A 17,575-nucleotide genomic window follows, 5' to 3' on the forward strand; every position below is an offset into this window, starting at 1 on the left:
TAATACCTCACAGCTGATATCAAAGACAGATTTGACTTTTATCACAAAGCCCCTGATGCGACTCTAAGCACAGCCCTATAACCGAGCACTGTCAAATGGCCGGGCACGATCACATGCAAACTTCACACCACGTTGGAGAGTTTTCCTTGAAGAATGCCAGAACTTGGCCAGATAAATAGACCAGGAAAGGAGGCCCTGTGAAGCACCTATGAACAGCAATCGTCCATCGCATGGCAGTCACCTGTCGCTGAAACCCACCTTCACGAAGAGGGCATATTCAAGGCTCTGTGCGCCATTTAATCTAGTCTTAAAAGGTAAGTTTCCCATTATGGGCAGGTTGGATTTACAGAGTAAGAGACAGTGTATTTATAGCACAGGAAAATTAACAATAGCAGTTCACTAAATTTTAAACACCAACATCATTATAAAAGTGAAAACGAATTTGAGGAAGGAGGGAAATTTATAAAAAAATAACAGTGATATTCCAAAGAAGGCACTTAATGCAGTTCCATAGTAAAGGCTGTCTAGTTCTGTCAATATTTAGTACTGCACACAAACACCTTTGCTTTTGGAAAAAGACCATTCTGTCAGTTAAAACTTTCTGTCCTGGCTTTGTCATTGAAATATCCCTAATGCTGCCTGGGAGGCAAATGAGACTACTTGTCTTTCTAGAACGGTGCACAGTTAATGAATCAGTATAAAGGACTTGAATATTCAAATGTTTGCTGTGTAAGATGTCTATAATTATGGAAGAATTTCTGCTGATTTTTTGCATAGGAGGACAGGAATGATAAATGTCTGGGTTTAGAGAGTTCTCTCCTCATCATGGCTTTTAATTAACAAACCAAACTTCTCTAGGGCTGTGCTCAGTACAGACCGAGGAGTAGCAGCCTCTGGGTTTATTCATCCGTGACCCGCCAGACTTCCCACTTCCCTCATATTTGTCCATCATCTCTTTAGTCAATGTCGGTTCCACAGAGGTCAGCCCCTCGCTGCATCCAGTGGGAACAACGTGGGTGTCAGTGCGAGCAGCAGGTCAGCCACCCAGACAAGAAGCTGCCGCTGCCAGCCAGCCGGAGCCCAGGCCTGGGAAGCGGCGCCACGTCCCCGACACCCCCAGGCCCTGCAGGGCCCGGGCCGGCGCCCCTGCCTCTGCCTGTCAGGGGAGCTCTGACCCAGCTGGGCTGCCGCCTCCCTCCCGCGGCCCAGCCAGGCCCAGATCCCGGCCCCTCCGGCCTCTCACCCCCCAGGTCCCCAAGGCCCCAGGCCCGCTCCGCGCCCCCGGTACCCGGCCCGGCCCCCACCTGCGCCTCGGCCCCGGTACCGGCCCGGCTGCTAAGGAAGCCCAGGCGCGTTGCTAAGGGAGGCCACGTGACCGGCTCAGCCGCCAATGGTCAGGGAGTGGGTGGGAAGGCTGGCTGCTAATCAGAGCGCGAGAAATCCGTGTCAGCCAATCAGCGCCCGCACCGTGCCCTCGGGGCGGGAGGAGGCTCGTATGATTGACGTTTCTCTTGCCCAATAGCATTGGAGAATGATTTGGCCGGTGCCCAATGGAGAATGCCAGTAGCGGTGTCCCTGCTGTCCATCAACCGGAGGGCGTGGAAAGGGCCGGCATCACCGCGGGGGCGGGCCCCTCGCTTGACAGTGATGGGCACGTTGTTTAACCTATGACTCCACGGGGCGTCCGGCCGCTGCCCAATCGAATGCAAGGAGGCGGGCCACGCTTGGAAGAGCGAGCTGCGGTTGGTGTGCGTGGGTGCCAGTCAGGGCGGGGTGGGGGAGGGAGGGCCGCCGGGCCGCTGTTTGTTGTCATCCCAAGATGGAGTTTCTGCTGGGGAACCCGTTCAGCACCCCGGTGGGGCAGAGCCTCGGTAAGGCGGCTCGGGGGGTGCAGAGGGCTCCGGGGGGGGGGGCCCGGAGAGCCAGCGGGGCCTCTGGAGGAGGTGGGGGGCTCCAGGTAGCGGCGGGCTCTGGAGGCAGCGGGGGGCCCTGGGGGTCGGTGAGGTGCTGTGGAGGCGGTGGGGGGTCTGTGAGGGCCCGCGGGGTGCTCTGGAGCCCGTGGGGAGGGCTTAGTGGAGGTCTTTGCGGGTTGCGGGGGGCTCTGGAGGCAGCAAGGCATCTGTGGGGATGGTGGGGGGCTCTGGAGGTATGGGAGGGCCTCTGGGGGTAGCAGGGATCTCGGGGCTGGGGGGGGTTCTGGAGGTGGTTGGGTGGCTTTCGGGCTTGGTGGGTGCTGTAGGCCTTATTGGGGTCTGTGGGAGTCGTGGAGGGCTCTGTGGGCAGCAGAGGGCCGTGGGGGTAGCGGTAGCTTTGGGCAGGCTCTTTGCCATGAGGAAGGAGCGACTCCACTTCAAGATGGTCGATGGATGAAGGAAAGTTGTTGTATCCCCCAGCTCCTTTTCCTGCATGTGAGCGCCTTGTTACAGAGCAGCCCTGTCATTCAGCCACCTTTTTCCCAAAATGTTGGAACCTCCTTGGCCCTGTGGATATGCAGGGAGGGTGATGTGGTTTAGAGACACAAGTACATGCTCCATTTTCAGCCTAGAGCTTGAATTGTGGTTTTGCTAATGCTTTGGTGACATTAGGCAGGTTATTTTGAGTGTGCTTTCACTGCGTGGCTAGCCAAGTCCTTTGTGGGTTGCTGTGTGTACTCCCTCCCTCCCACAGATGTGTTCAGTCTCAGCTGTGGCAAGTGGGGTTTCGGTCTGTGTTGCCATGGCCAGGGGCACAGGAGAACGCCTGGGCACCACTTCTGTGGAGTTTGATAACTTGCCCATGGTTGGGTGGGCTGTCATGGCCTCCCGCTTTCTTCTCTTAGGCTCTGAAGAAATACAAGATCTCTCATGGTGGGAAAGAACAACAGACTGGCTCAGGTTCCTGCAGCGCAGGGACCGTGGTATACAGTCCCAGAAGCCAAGGCGATGTTCGGTTGAATGCACTTGGGCTCGCGTCCCTCTCCAGTGAAACCGTGCTCATGGTTTCCTTGATTTGTTGCATAAGCAACAGTCATTCTAATGCCTTCTTTAGGGGTTATATATAGTATAAATGTATAGCTATGTATAGTCTAGTCTATAGCTATTCTACATTAATTTATGGAATGATGGAAAACTTGTGTCTTTGGAAATTAAAGTGGAAAAATTTTGCAGAGTACCTGGTTGTGGCCTCAAAACCCAGAAGTTCTTTTATAGTAGTCGCTTCACCCACACATGCAGAGACACCCCCTCGTAGAGCTAAAAGGCCCTTAAACGGGTAAGTCTCGCACTGCGCTTTGAAGATGGCTGGACTCTTGCTTTGTCAGACTATATGGAGCATATGTATAGCTTGCTGTTTTTCTTTAGCCATCTGGGGTGTTTATTTCTTCTGCTTAGGGAGAGAAGTGCCGAAAGTTGGAGGATAATAACGAGAACAGTGAAAGTTAAACATGATTTTAAAGTGAATTTGCTTTGTTGTGTTTGGCCATCTGACCACATCTGCCAGGACAGCTGGCTGCTTTGCTGCTTGGACAAGCCTTCTACAATGAGCGTTGTTAAGGGAAGGCAATAATTTCTCATCTATTTATTGTCAGTGTCTTTTAGCATCAGTAAGTGGTTTAAAGGGGCTTCCTTAAGACGTAAAAATTGCTGGGGGAGGTTAGCAGTAAAATCTGCTTTTCTAGCCTTCTGCCTTTCTAACTCTGGAGTGCAAAGATTTTCGTAGCTCTTACGTCTCCTTGCTCTCTTTGAATGAGCAGTTGCTGCCAACTTAGAGGCTTCGAAGACAAAGCTCTGAAGGAGCTGCTTTCATCAGATAAGGTTAGGGGTGTGTAATGCAACTTCCCTTAATGCAAAATTCAGCTGCACTTTAAGAATGATGTTTCATCCCCGGGGGGAAGAGATAGCTGCAGATTTTATTTTTGAAGAAAAAATTTTCTGCTTCTTATATCACTGCCAGTAATCCTTTTCTGAGACAACAGTAAAACAAAAGCATGCCTTGTTCTCAGACGGTGCTATTTGCCCAGTGTTTCACAGTTGGTTTTTTTTTTTTTTTCAATGAGCTTGTGGAATATAATTTTCACTTATGTTTCTCTTCATTCTTTAAAAGAAACAGAATAATTTTGTATTTCTGTTTAAACATATTGTGTTGAACACAGTTGTGATGTTTTCAAGCAAGGCCTAACACTCACCATAAGGGAGAAGTGCAGAAAATTATGTAGGTCCATCAGCACACCAAGGATGCATGTTCTCTGCCAGGAAGTAGCAGTGGTTCACATGAAGATTTAATTAGGGCTAGACAATGTCTCCAGATAAATGCCAGGTCTGAAAGAGCAAAGATGTCAGAGGAGGTTTGGGGAGAGGTGAGAGAGGTAATAGAAGGGATTTTTCTCTTTTCTCCTTCTCTTTATCTGGATAATGTCTGAAGCTAGACAGGCTTTTTAAGTTAACTCTTTTGCTTAATGTGGGAAAGTAATGCTAGGATGAGCTCAGAGGATTTGTAATGGAGATGGATAGAGTCTCCTGCGTCTGAAGTGCCAGTTTCAATGGCAGCCAGGTTGCTCATTGCTGAAAGCTACCTGATTTTTGGCAGTGGGCTTATATGGTAGCCTCTTTCTGGTTTCCAGCAGTTGAGTAACAGAAACTGTATAAAAGACCACCATGGCTACTAATTACAACCCTCAGTTAATTTTTCTTTAATACTTTGATTGACCAGTGGGCACTGGACTGTCCTTACGCCTCTAGCAAGGTCCCCTCCTGAGCAGAGGTGGCAGTTTTTTGAGAGGGCTGTTGTGTGGAAGGCAATCAGCAGCTGCCATGTGCCTAGGAGATTCCTGAAATTAAAGTCCGTTTTGCCCAATCCATACTGCTTTTCACTTGCAGGTTGCAGTGAAGGGAAGCAGGTAATAGCACCGTTTTCCATATCAGCTAAAAATCTCATCCAGGATTATGTGGCAGAATCCATTGCTTCTCAAAGGCTCTGTGAGCAAACGGCGCTTTTCAGCATCCCACAGGACTGAGAAGAAGTCTTCGCGGTCCCTTCGCAGCGTCGCTTTTGGTGGTGCTCAGTGCTTCCTAGCAGGCCTCCTCAAGCAGATCCCCGGGCAGGGGTTGTGTGCGGAGGCTGATGCGCTGCTGGTGCTTTTAACCGGCGCTGCGTGCCCGGTGAATCCAGCAGCCGTCGGCAATGCTGGACATGGAGCCCAGGGGGACACTGGAGCCTTCGCTGGCAGCTTGTGCTGCGTGGCCCTGGCCAGCTGAAGGGTGGTCGTGCCACCAGCCCTGGAGAAGGTCTTTTGTGAAAGCTGGCAAGAGTCGAGAGGGTGGAACTGGGTGTCGCAGGTTTCGTAGGCTGCCGAGTATGTCAGGGCTGACAGGATCCTTTGTGGCGTTTGGGTGTTGGCCCGGTTCTTATGACTGAAGTGTTTATTTTTTTCAGCTAATACTGTACATACGACAGACTAGATCCTTAGAGGAGGACAATTTTGAAGAATACTCCTGACCAGTGAGGAGGAGAAGTACAGGAAGATGTGTAGTAAAATGGCAAAGACAGACTGCTTGCTATCTGGAGAGGGGCTGGCCTGGGGAAAAAGCTGCAATTTACAGTAGCGGGAATTTGCCTTGAGATTCAACATCCTGCCATAAATTGCATTTTTATCTTCCTTTGTTCAAGGGAGCCATCTTTAAAGTGTCACCACTCTATTCAAGGTTATTAGAACAAATACCCTTACCGTAGGCTAGCGAAAACATCTTAGACGATTAAAGCTGATTGAATTACAAGAAAGTGGAGTACAGGTGACTTTTTTCGCTCATTCTGCTTATTTGATATAGGCCATATGGCTTACACATGAGGACACAGTAAAACCAGTTACATTTTGTAGTTTGGTTTTTTTTTTTTTTTTACCGTGGAGACTTTGCAAAGGCTTCAGGAGAGTGTTTATTTGTTTGAATTCAAACCAAGTCTTGCTGCTGACCCCCCTGGCTCCCTCAGGTGCGAAGGGCTGAGTTGGGGCAGTGATGTGTGAAATGGGCTCCTCACGGGGTGTTGGATGGGAGCAGCAAGGTCCGTTTTGGTAAGGGCTCTGGTCAGGGCTGTGCATGCTGCTGAAGTCAGCCGTTCTTGCCGCAGCCTAAAAGTCGGCTTGACTCGGAGCCAAAGACCTCCAGGGAGAGAGGTCCAAGCACCTGAGTTAAATGCACAGAGACCTGAAAGTTAATTTTTAACAATATGGTAGAAATTAAGGTGTCCTGCATGACTGGGTGGGGGTGTTGAGCAGGCGATGTTGGCTTACATTCCTGGCCCCTGTTGATGAAGGGAGGTTTGAGTGAGGGGTGCTGGTCTGGGCACTTGCCTTGGAGTCTGCTTTCAGAGGAGGCACAGTGCAGCGATTTAATACAGAGTATTGCTTAAGGAGGCTACAAAAACAAGGTTTCAGCAAGAGATACAGAGGCACTTTATTGAAGCAACAGTGAGGCAGACAGCTTTTCAATTGATTTTTATCAAAGCACTTGCAGTTCCCATTCAAGGCTGTTAAATTGATAATAAATATGGTGGACAGAGCCTGTTTCCAGAGCTGCTGTTTTGTTCCCCCCTCTTTTTTTAAAATGAGAAAATGCCTCAGCTTGCGGGGGTGTATAAACACCTTTTTATTTTCCTTTCCATAAGAAGCACTTAAGACCTTTCTTCAGGTTTCTTATATCTTTTTTTATGAGTCTTAGAATAAAAATGGTTCCTAAATAAATGAGTTGATGGTTACATGCAGGAATAAACAGAAGTACTACAGCGAGCAGCCCATGGTTATCCTGCAGAAGGAATTAACCCAGGCTTTCTGGTCCACATACACAATTTGCCTAAGTTCCCTTCAGAGTAAACTTACTACTTTGCTGTGCTGTTAAGTAAAACATTTTTTTTAAAGACAAACCTCTTCCCGATGCCAGAAGGCAGTGTTTAAGTGCACGCCGTAATCTTAGGATCTGGTACCAATAAAATTATGTGTTTGCAGCATGCTATTGGGGTCTGAATCATCTCTCTTTTCACTAATCGCATTATAATAAAATACAAAGTCCTTTGCATTTACCCATAACTACTGAAATATTGTGCCCTGTTCTAAGGGAAGCTTTCCTCAGTACAAGGTAGCAGTAACTTTTCTTGCTATCAGATGCCCACAGCATCAAAAAGGTGAATTTTGTCTTTTCCCACAGTGAAGAGGGCACAAAAAGTGCTCTCCTCAGGGTTTAAGTACATTTATAGGTACTCCTGTGGCTGGTCAGTCATTTAAAATCCAGCCCCCCACTGTTCATATAGAATTGTGCTAGTCATGCAAAAGAGAGTCTGATAAAATGCTTTTCGTTTTATAAGATTATTTGGATCTGCTTTCACTTCATGACAATGGATTATGTTGTAAGGAAAATCTCCATGAAATATGAAAATGGATATCTTTGCTTTTAAAGGAGCAAATAAATACTGAGTCATGAATCTGGCAACTTGGAGAAACTACATACATGTGTGAAGCTGGATAATTAGTATAATACCATTTAATACTAGGTTTCTGAGGCTGGATTTATTTTATAAGCACAAAAGCAGATTGTAGTTCATGAAGGTATTATAGCATGTATTTTTGAGTAATGCAGTTTTATCTCTTCCAGCACAGTGTGCTTAAATGTATATTCCATATGTTTCTAATATAAATCTATATGTGAGAGGTTGCAGTGTGAGGACAGCTCGTTCCCAGTTTGATACTGCTCTGATCACGTACTCGGCAGATTTTTTAAACTGCATATTTGAAATATGCTTGACTAAAGACACACGGTTAGAAAATCCCCACAGACCCTTCCAACTGATTTCATATTTCATCCAAACCAGTTTTCACCAAAAAAAGAAGTATTGTGTGTTTTCCTTAGTTGAATTAAGAACAATTTTAAATTAGTCAGTCTTTGCTTTGACTTTGTAAACTATTGCTGGGTTTATAATTAAGCATTTTTTGAAGGTGATCAAGGCATCTGGTAGCATCCTTGGTGGTAGTGGTCAGTGGAAGAACAGCAGCAGTTGTTGCAGAAATTTTGGTGGGATGATCCTTCATGGGGAAGGACGCTGCATAGTGCCTGCAGGGCTGGTGCTCTTCAGGGTTGGTCTGGCAATCTCCTTCCTCATCTGGTATTTCGTATTTGATTCTGGATACATCATTTCACACTTTATGTTTTGGTTTCAAAATCTGTGCGATGTATAGGCGATAAAAAGCACAAACGTTTGGAGAACAGAGGGGAGAAGGAGCCCTGAGAAGTTAGGAAGGGACCCGAAAGGCCAGCCTGTGTAGCGCAGTTTTTTTCCCCCCATATGAGGCTGCACAGATAATCCAGAACTAGTTTTCCATTTTCTCATTTGCATCCACCTGGGGAATTACTCGTTTTCTTCATAAACTTGTTGCTGAGTATAAAAATCCTGTCTAGGTTAGATAAGCCTTAGCTTCCATATTTGCTTAGTCATTCTGCTGACATTTCTCCACGATTGTTTTGCTCCTTTGTTTCAGTTATCGCCAATGGTAAAGGGCTCTTTTAAAACTGATGATTCTTGAGCACAAAAGGTGCTGGTCTGAAGGCTTTGCTAGAGCCTCGTCTCTCTTCCCTTAGGAGCAGGTCCTTTGCTACAGGTAAACATGTCTTCATGTAACTCACAGAGCCGGATCTTCCAATCTGTAGTTACTCTTCCCGTTGCTCAAGAAGGGGAGATGCACATAAATTCAGTCAGTCTGTTATTGGCAGCACGGTCTTTAAATTTAAATGTACACTCTATGATTATTCTGTACCTGCCAGAATTATGAGGTAGGCCCCATAATGTAGTAACTCATTTCAAAACCAAGGATTAGGGAAGGAAAAAGGTCCATGTATGTATATTCCCTGCCTGTGTTTGGGTAACTCCTGGCATAGCTATGTATAGACTATTTACCTGTGCTTCTGTGTCTCTCAGTTCACAGAAAACCCTTTGGCAGCTTAGTGTTTGCAACGTAGTCTCAGAAAGCATCAGGAGACTCAAAAATGAGAAGATACTCGGGAGAAACCTGTTGAACGGTTTGGTTAGTTCGTAAGCCTGCTTATTCTTTGAGAGTGAGCCAGTCTGTTCCCCAGCTGGTCCTCAGAAGCCTTCTGGGTTAGATTACTTTGGGAAGAAATTCTTTGTTCAAATTCAGATCAAAGAAACTGTACACAAAGTGAAGGCACAGATTGGTGTTATAAACTGTGTTTGAACCCCGAGAACTTCGCAGAGCATTGGTTTTTTATTCTTAAGGCAAGAAAGACTTTGTTACATCCCAAATGTGGTCAGGAATGTTGAGGATATTCTTAACTTGGACATGTTGCATCCTCTGTATTTTCATATCGTGTATTTTCACACATCTACTGCAAGAAGTGTGACCAGCTTTGTGTTTGACCCAAATAACAAAAAATTCACATTTCTTGCATAGCTGAGTAAATGTAGAAAAAAATCCTTTTTTTAAAATCTGGTATTTCCTGACTCTTTTTTTTTTTAACTTTAGTTTTGTCTCAATTATAGCTTTCTGCATTTATTTTCCTTTTGGAAGGAAAAGGGCGTCCATCCTTGCCTATACACACAAAAAGCTACCTTGAGCAGATTGAATAAATTGCAAGCTTCAGCAGCTTTGCCAGGAAATTTTGGAAGGGCTTTATGCTGTAGTAGGCCTACAGGCTAGTGGTATTTGATAGCTTCCCATCACTTTGTCTTCTCAGGCTAACAAATACATCTGTATGTTTTAATAGAGGCATTTTACTTAAACTGTGATGACCAAATACTTACTGAAATACTGATTAATTTTTTTCAGACATCTGTAAGGCTTTAATTAGTAATCTTGTCCAAAAAGTCAAGCCTGAAGGAAGTTTTTGACTGAGGTGATCCAGAGATGAGATACTATATTGCAACTCTTCCTTCCAAAACATCTTTCATTGCAGTTGTCACAATTACCATCTGTTGGGCTCAACACAAATGCTTTTGCCTCTTTTATATGATGCTGTTGAGAAGCTGAACTCCTCAGTGTTCACCAAAAAGCGTTCCTGTCAGTTAAGAGTGTTAAGGAATTTAACCAGTTAATTGGTTCCTAATTTAAGATCAGGAGAGAAAATATGCAAACTTCACTGGAATATTTCATCTGGAGTGAGTCTTGAAATCGGTCTCCGCGTTGTGACCAGTTATTACCTGAATGCTGTCTAGTATTTTTCTGAGCAGTTCTTATGGGATATAGGTATGATAGTAAGATGATTGATAGTGAAAGGTAGGGGTTAAGCAGGATCCAGCATATATTTGGTTTCGGGGTACCCTTATCTCATGTTTAAGCTGTAGCTTGTTTTTTCATTATCTTTGAGCTGCCCTTTCTCTACTGATTTTCGGTTCTTCTAATTAGAAAGGTATTTTAGTGAAAAGAGCGATCTCAGACCTTTGTGAAATTTTCTGCTAGTACAAATAATGGTAAATCTGAAATCACTTATTAGACAAGAAGTTGTTATGGCAACTATAAGATGGTTGGCTAATCAGAGAGTGAGATCAGTTTTTATTTACAAGCGTAATGAGCAATTAAGTTTGAGCAGCTGTCAGACTTGGAAACTGATTAAAGTTCAGCAAACAACCCAAATGGGTCAGTGTTCAGTTCTGGTGGTTTTCTGATGCTGCAGCTTGATCATGTGTGGGTTTTACCTGCTCTAATTAAAACTGCCTTTAAAAAGCCCCATCTATGCCTATGTCTTGGCATAGCCAGTGAATAATGGAAAATCCTTCTTCCAACCAGGTTCCTTAAAGGCTATCGGCTTTGAGGCTTGCTGCAGTTAATGAGGTATTTCACGTGTAGCATCCCTTAAAGCAAACCTCAGATTGCATGCTGGCTTGCAGAATCATCTCCGGGGTGTTGATGATCACCAGGAGAGAGCTGAAACGGTGCAGACTCGCTCAGGCAAGCTTTACACCTCTAAAGGGCACTCTTTCATAAAAGGCATCATTATACTGTTGTTGGTTGCTTAGGAAGCTGCAGCTTGGCTCAGAGGAAGGACGTGCACAGTGTACATGAACATAAAACCCAAAAGAAGTTGAGAAAGTCTCGATTCACCCAGAAACCAAAGGGAATGCCTGGGAGAGGCTAAGCTCAGCCCGAGCTGGTGAAGCTCAAGTCGTTCAGCTGGCCACCAGCGATCGGGGCCAGGCTGGTGCCTTTGCTGGTACTCGTTGCTTTCCTGAGCAGCAGTGGCACTAACATATATCAGTGTCACACTGCCAAAAAGGCTCCAGTAGGTTTCCTCTTTTGTTATTCAGTATCTTGTGACTTTTGTGGTGTTGATGAAAAAGCTGTAAGCAGCAAAGACCGGAGAGCTGGTTCTCTGTAGATTGCAAAATATCGTGTATGTTCACGCTGGGAAAGTTACCTTCCCATCCATAATCTGCAGTTTGCAGAGTGCACTAGATCAGCCCTTTTCATTTGCTGGGATTTGCCTCCCTGCTGCATATGGTAAATAAACCATACTGTATTCATAAGCCGTGCTCAAAATCTGTGTTCTAGTTAGAATTTTAACTGTCCAAGGACCAATATAGTTATTTTCCAAAAGTATGCTGGAGTCCCTTGATACACTTACATTGTTTTTAATTTTACCACACTAATAGGTTCATGTAATATAGGCGATTGCAGTGGAATGTGAAATGTATTGGGACAGTTCCCGACCTGAAGGATTTACAAGGTTGTATGACTAGGTAACACAAGCTGGTGAATGGGGACGTACGGGAGAACTACAATGACAGCCTCAGAAACAGGCATTTGCATACTTGATCTAAACTTCTGGTATTTACATTTTCTATTTATCAGTCTTTTTCAGGCTTATTTAATGGCAGTGGCACATGAGAAACAGGGCTGTAGAAATGGAGCAGGATTTTAATAGCGTTATTAGAGACCAAGAAATACGCATTCCTCAGCCTGTACAAGACGGAATTGCACACGTGTATCTGGTTATTATTGTTGCCTGATTTGCACTCAGGTTTCCGGAGAAGATCGTTTGGAAGTGTTTAGCTGCTAAGCTTTTGCAGGCATAGCAAGCTTGGCTTGTTGGAATGGGCAGCTGGCAATAGAGCCCTTCAATGACAGCAGCGTTGGCAAAAGTGATGCCTGTTACCTAGTGGAACAGGAGCCAGCTCTCCCCTCTTCCCGTGGTGAAAATGCTTAGTGTATTCCAGACGCTGATCTTCAAGCCACGGAGGTATTGGAGAATTTGAATGGGATCGGAGCTAGCTGCCTCTTGCACGGGCCTGCTGTCATCTTGTAGAGCGGTGTGAGGGAAGGCTGCAAAATTGAAAAGCAAACTGAAGCATTTCACACCAGGAAACGTGAGCTGTCAGCCCTCAAAAACTGCAGACTCCTCACTGTCTAGTTCGCTCCTACATGTGGGATAATCGTGGTTTTCTAGAGGGGACAGCTCTTCACCTTCGTAGTTGTAGATACATAGGAGAGCTGGGTGTGGGAACACGCACACAGAACAGTCTACTGCAAGATTTGTTTCATTTCATTTGTAATGCATTTTAATTATCATGTATGAACGTTTACTTAAAAATCTGCTGTAGCATGCTGCAGCTAAGGAGTAAACGTGTTCTTGTAACTGCTTTCTTTGCAGGAATGAAAGATTTTGCCTTTTTTCCCCCCTCACTAAATGTAATTAGTGTTCTCAGTTTATTTTAAGCATGTGAGAATGCGGGCAATTGACTTTAGGAGTAACCTGTAAAAAAATCATATAAATAATACTAATGTAGGAGCCTGATGGATTATCTTTGCCTTACAGTTTGTTTGCAGCAAACAACATGTTACAAGTGAGTGGGTGGGAGGGGGAGTTTTAAATATATGGGGATGGATTTTTAGAGTTTGCAGCTGACGTGGATTAAAAATTCTTAGAACATTTTATCCATGAAAGGCAATTAGTTTTGTTTTATGAATATGAAAAGCACGTAGCTTGTAAGTACTGGAGTGAAGTCCCAAGTGAGTTATTAGAACTTGCTTTACTCATGTAGTACAAAATTAGCCATCAAGAGCTGATAGATTTCAAATACAGCTCACTGACACACTGATCATCCATAACTTTTCATAAAGACGTTTTTTCAGTCTCACCTGTAATTACTGGATGCCGTTGCAGTCCCGAACGGGGCAGCTAGTCACAGATCAGGAGACCTTCTCACTCTTGATGGTGCTTGCAACGTTCTGTGCAGCTGCGGTATCAAACTGTAATACCCCGTGGCCTGCAGTTTGGGGTGGTAAAACTGCATCCGGATGCATAGAATATTCCTCTTTCTCTCGCTTATCTCCTGGTAGTACCTTACTGGTCAGATACATTCTTCCGCTTTGTACGTGTGGCGGTGTTTTTCTGCGTTTTTGGGGGAATGTTTTAAAAAGCAGTTTGCAACACTTTATTTAAGGAACTGTCATACTGCTGTTCTTACAAATAACAAAGCCACTGTAACAGAGCCTTTAGGCATACTTGCTAACAGAGAAGTTGAGAAATAAATTCAGTACTTTCAGCTGCCCCTTCTCTCAGATTTGTAAGTTAAGGCTGATAAAATGGAGTCTGCATTTTTTTTAGCAGTTGTTTCTTGGCATTAGGACAAGTTCATGTGTATGTATTAGTTGTTTAAGAGCTTTTTTTGAATATTGGAGTTGTCTGTAGTGAGTTGTATTTCTGATGAGAAAAGCTTCTCAGCTACTAAGGGGCGTTTGGAAGGAGACTATTTTTTCAGCTGCTTTGGCTAGTTTCTTTGTCTGGCATTTCTTTTTGGATGGCGGCGAGCCAAGACTCAGCTATTAAAAAATTTTGTGTTTCTAGTGTTGGTGAACAGGTGTTATTCATCCAGTATGTCAGTGTTTTAATAACTGAGATTCTCAGTTAAGGAATTTGTAGCCCCCATTAAGGAACAAGGTAGCCCCCCCCCCCCCACCCCCCAATCATCTCAATTCCTTGGAGAAATTAAAACCATATAAAAACCCTTGGGCAAGTAGTAGGCTACAATCCAAGTTCTGCCTATGGAAACGACTAAACATCAGTGGGATTTGGTATACAGCACTGGCTGCCTTCCTGTGGGCAAAGGAAGAGGGGATTTGGGTAACCATCCCAAGATTTGGGTAACCATCCCAACGCGCTTATCTGTCTCAACAGCACTGTGCTAATAAATTCTCCCATTCAGAGTCTCATGGACAAGTCATAGCAGTCGCAGTCAAATTCAGAAAAGGCAAATCCGAGGGAGAACGTTTTGTCACCCGGAAGATTTTAATTTATGCTTTCGTGCCTCTCATCTAGAGAGGAAAGATGGACACTCAGGGTGTGATGATATTAGACTGCCGGAGGTGTTGCCTAATAGATCACAGATGTTTGCAAAGTGGCGAGCCATCATCTCCACCGATACAACAGTATGAGGGACAGTCTGTCATGAGATGTGACATGTCATAAAGGAACATTGATTTGTCACCCCCCTACAGTAAATCACATGGTAAACATCTCCGTTCAAATCCATTAAAATCCATTAATACAGGACGTATATTTTAAAACTGCTTTGACATTTCTGATTGAAGGCTTTAGTGTATCGATTTCTGACGTGAGCAGGTTCTTGTTTGTCAATCATAAAGTAGCACCATACTTTGAATATCGTGGTTGGCAGAGATGGGAATCTGGCCAAGGTCACTGCTGAAAGAGGTGAAGAAACGTGTGGTGCAGGCTGAGTTTTAGGGAGAAGTGCCTCCAAATCGTGCAAATGGCTTGATGAGCTGGGAGCCGCTGCCATAACCTAGCTCTGAAGGATGGCTTAGCTTTAATGAATGTACCATACATAGGAGGAAGGTGGGGTTTTGTATTTTGTTTATAAAGCTGTGCAGAATGAAGAAGTCAGAGGGATTTCACTCTGTTTTAAAGAAGCAGTAGTCTGCCATCAGTTTTGAAAGAGAGCAACGTATATATGCATGTCATTCAGTGGAGCATGCCGTCAGCAGCAACGATTTCTGCTGGTGGGGAACTTCAGTGAGAAGATTCATAACAAAAGTCTTTATTGTATAGAAACACACTGTTCTGCTTGGGATCCGGATTCCAAATGCTTGTAAGGACTATGACTAAACCATCGTCTGTGCCTGAGATGAATGACATCTGAGTACAGAGACTGCCTGCACTAGGTTGCCCGGTCGGGCCATTTCTGTACAACGCAATAGCGTACCTGCAAATGCATTGCCATGTGATAAACTAAGCAAGTCTGATAAGCTCCCTTGCCTACTCTGATATTATTATGAGGATTTCTGGTTTGTTTTTCTTCTTGTTCAGGTGAAGCTCTGATCGGAGTATGAAAGAAAAATTTTCTTTGTTCTACAGCTGTTAATATTTGTTTAATATGTATTAATCCATTCACCTTGCTCTGTTTCTGAAGCTGCTGCGCAGCTATGCTCAGTTAACCAGCTGTAGTTTCCTACTCCTGAGAGGCTGAATCTGTGGGAGATGTTGGGTGATGTCTTTTCTGTAGTGTATCTAAATCACAGGAATGTTGTAGTGTAGCTGTGAATACCATGTGGTCTTTAAAAAGGCACAGTAATTGCATATTACATATTCATGATTGCAGGTAAGTGTGATCTGGAAGGCAGGTTTGAAGAAGTTTGGCATTTGGGCGGCAGCTTCAAAAAGAAGAAAACCTGAAAGCTAATTGGAGAAAATGACAGTTCCCAGTTTACCGTTGTGCCTTCAAACAGCATTCGAGCTAAATGCTCATTATGATTGCACATATGCATGTCCACAGCTTCTCTTGTTATTTTATTTTAACGTAGACTCTGCAGTCATTATAAACTATGATTATTCATTTATTCAGCCCCAGAAACTTCAGCAAAACAATGAGTGGAGGATAGACGACTTCATCCCAAAGAGTTTCGATGTAAGCATAGCTAAAATGAATTGAAAAATCACTACGGTCAAAGTGGATGACCAGTGCTGCAGCAGTACAACCCAAATCAAGTTTTTCTGTAATGCCTTGCAGTTCAGATTGAGCCCGTTTGTTCTAGCTGACTGGCTTTTTCTTTGGAAGTGTGAAGCTCAGCATTTTCAGAGCAGTGTGAAATAAGGAATGTGGAAAAAGGACTTGGAGCAGTGAGGTGGCTAATTGAAAAATGCTATTGGATCTGTGCTTTCTAACACAGAAACTGGCAGGTTTTTGTGAGTAAGTCACTTCAGAGTTGAGTTTTGATCTTGAATTTTGAATGAGTCACATTTATTTTTTAATAGCAGCATTTTGATAAAAAGGAAAAAAACTCCTGTTGGTTACCATAATGTCCAAGTGTCTGTGACTGTCTTTCTAACAGCAAATGTAGAGAAAGCAAGCATAGACTGTTAGGTCCAGGAGTATCCAAGCGTGTTATTCTAGTGTATCTCTGTCTTCCAAGTGAGAAGAAGTCTTGAACTCAGCAGCCATGCAAGTGCTGAGGATCTTTAGTCTTATCTTCATTTTGCTTGAACAGCTGAAATATGTTTCCGTGGCCTCTGAATGGTCTTTCCCCAGGTCTTATTGACGGTGCCGTGCAGGTCATCGATGGTTTCTTGAATCCAAGAGAGACAACTGCCGTCACAAAACGTAATGATGCTTTAAAGCAAAGCAACTCTATAAGCTACAGCTCAGAGGAGAGATGTTATCGTCTCCTTCAATAGCTTGTCTTCCCTCATGAGCTATCTTGCGTGTTTTGCATTGCCTCGCAAAACTCTGGGTTGTTTTCCTGAAAGGCCTTTGTCCATTCCATAAAGGCGTTTTGCATTTGACCTCAGCTGATAGCCCTTGCTTCTGAGAGAGCTCCACTGAGCTGAAGGGAGGGGTAGTAGGATCCTACTGGTAGTAGGATGGAAGTAAAAGCCTGATAATACCGTGGCTGCTTCTGTTCTCTGTCACATGTTATATAGAGTGAAATATAACACATCTGCCAGTTTGATTTGCTAATTTCAGTCTTGGAGCACAGCTGGTGAGCAGGTGGACTGTTAAGAAGCAAGACAAAGATCTAAGATCTGCGATCTTCTGAACTTCCAAGCAAAAAAAAAAAAAAGGTTTTATGCTGCTTGAACACCAAACACTGTTGAAGGGAAGGGGAGAAAATTGGATTGGAATTTTTTAGCTTTTGGATTTCTCTAATATGGTGCATTGGCGTGCACGCTTCTTGCCTAAACAAAAGGTGATTTTTTCATGCGTAATTCTTCCCAAACGCATGAATCAAGAGTCTCTGAAGCAACATCTGGAGAAGTCCCAAGAGAGAAAACTGTGATTTCTCTGAACACAAAGATCTGTTCATTCACGAGATTCTGGTATTCAGACAGAAAACAGCGCAGTTCTCCCATTTGCATTTAATGTGATTTGTAGCTAGTGCAACATTTAACTTTCACTTTTGCCTTTTCTTCCAGGAACATTATGCAGCTCCACTGTCATTTATTGGTGCTTATAGAGAGATCTTTTGGGGAGATTTTTACCCTGGTCATGCCAGCTGTCATCATTCAGCTAGAGTAGATGTTCTCGGTGCTTCCAGCAGTCAGTTTTTCAGTCTCGGCTGTGTAAGCATGCATATGGTATGTGAGTTAAA

The 17,575-nt window shown here is 44.2% G+C and overlaps 1 protein-coding gene across 1 annotated transcript in view; it reads left to right on the top strand.

The window, feature by feature from the left end:
* The first annotated feature begins 1,819 nt into the window (after positions 1-1,819).
* The window catches only part of TOM1L2 (target of myb1 like 2 membrane trafficking protein), a 54,251-nt gene continuing 38,495 nt past the window's right edge, over positions 1,820-17,575 (top strand). Inside the window, exon 1 of the mRNA XM_075718402.1 lies at positions 1,820-1,871. Within this exon, the coding sequence (XP_075574517.1) occupies positions 1,820-1,871 (52 nt within the window). The remainder of the gene's footprint in view (positions 1,872-17,575) is intronic.

This window comes from Pelecanus crispus, chromosome 11 (assembly GCF_030463565.1).
Source record: "Pelecanus crispus isolate bPelCri1 chromosome 11, bPelCri1.pri, whole genome shotgun sequence".
NCBI classification, from domain to species: Eukaryota; Metazoa; Chordata; class Aves; order Pelecaniformes; family Pelecanidae; genus Pelecanus; species Pelecanus crispus.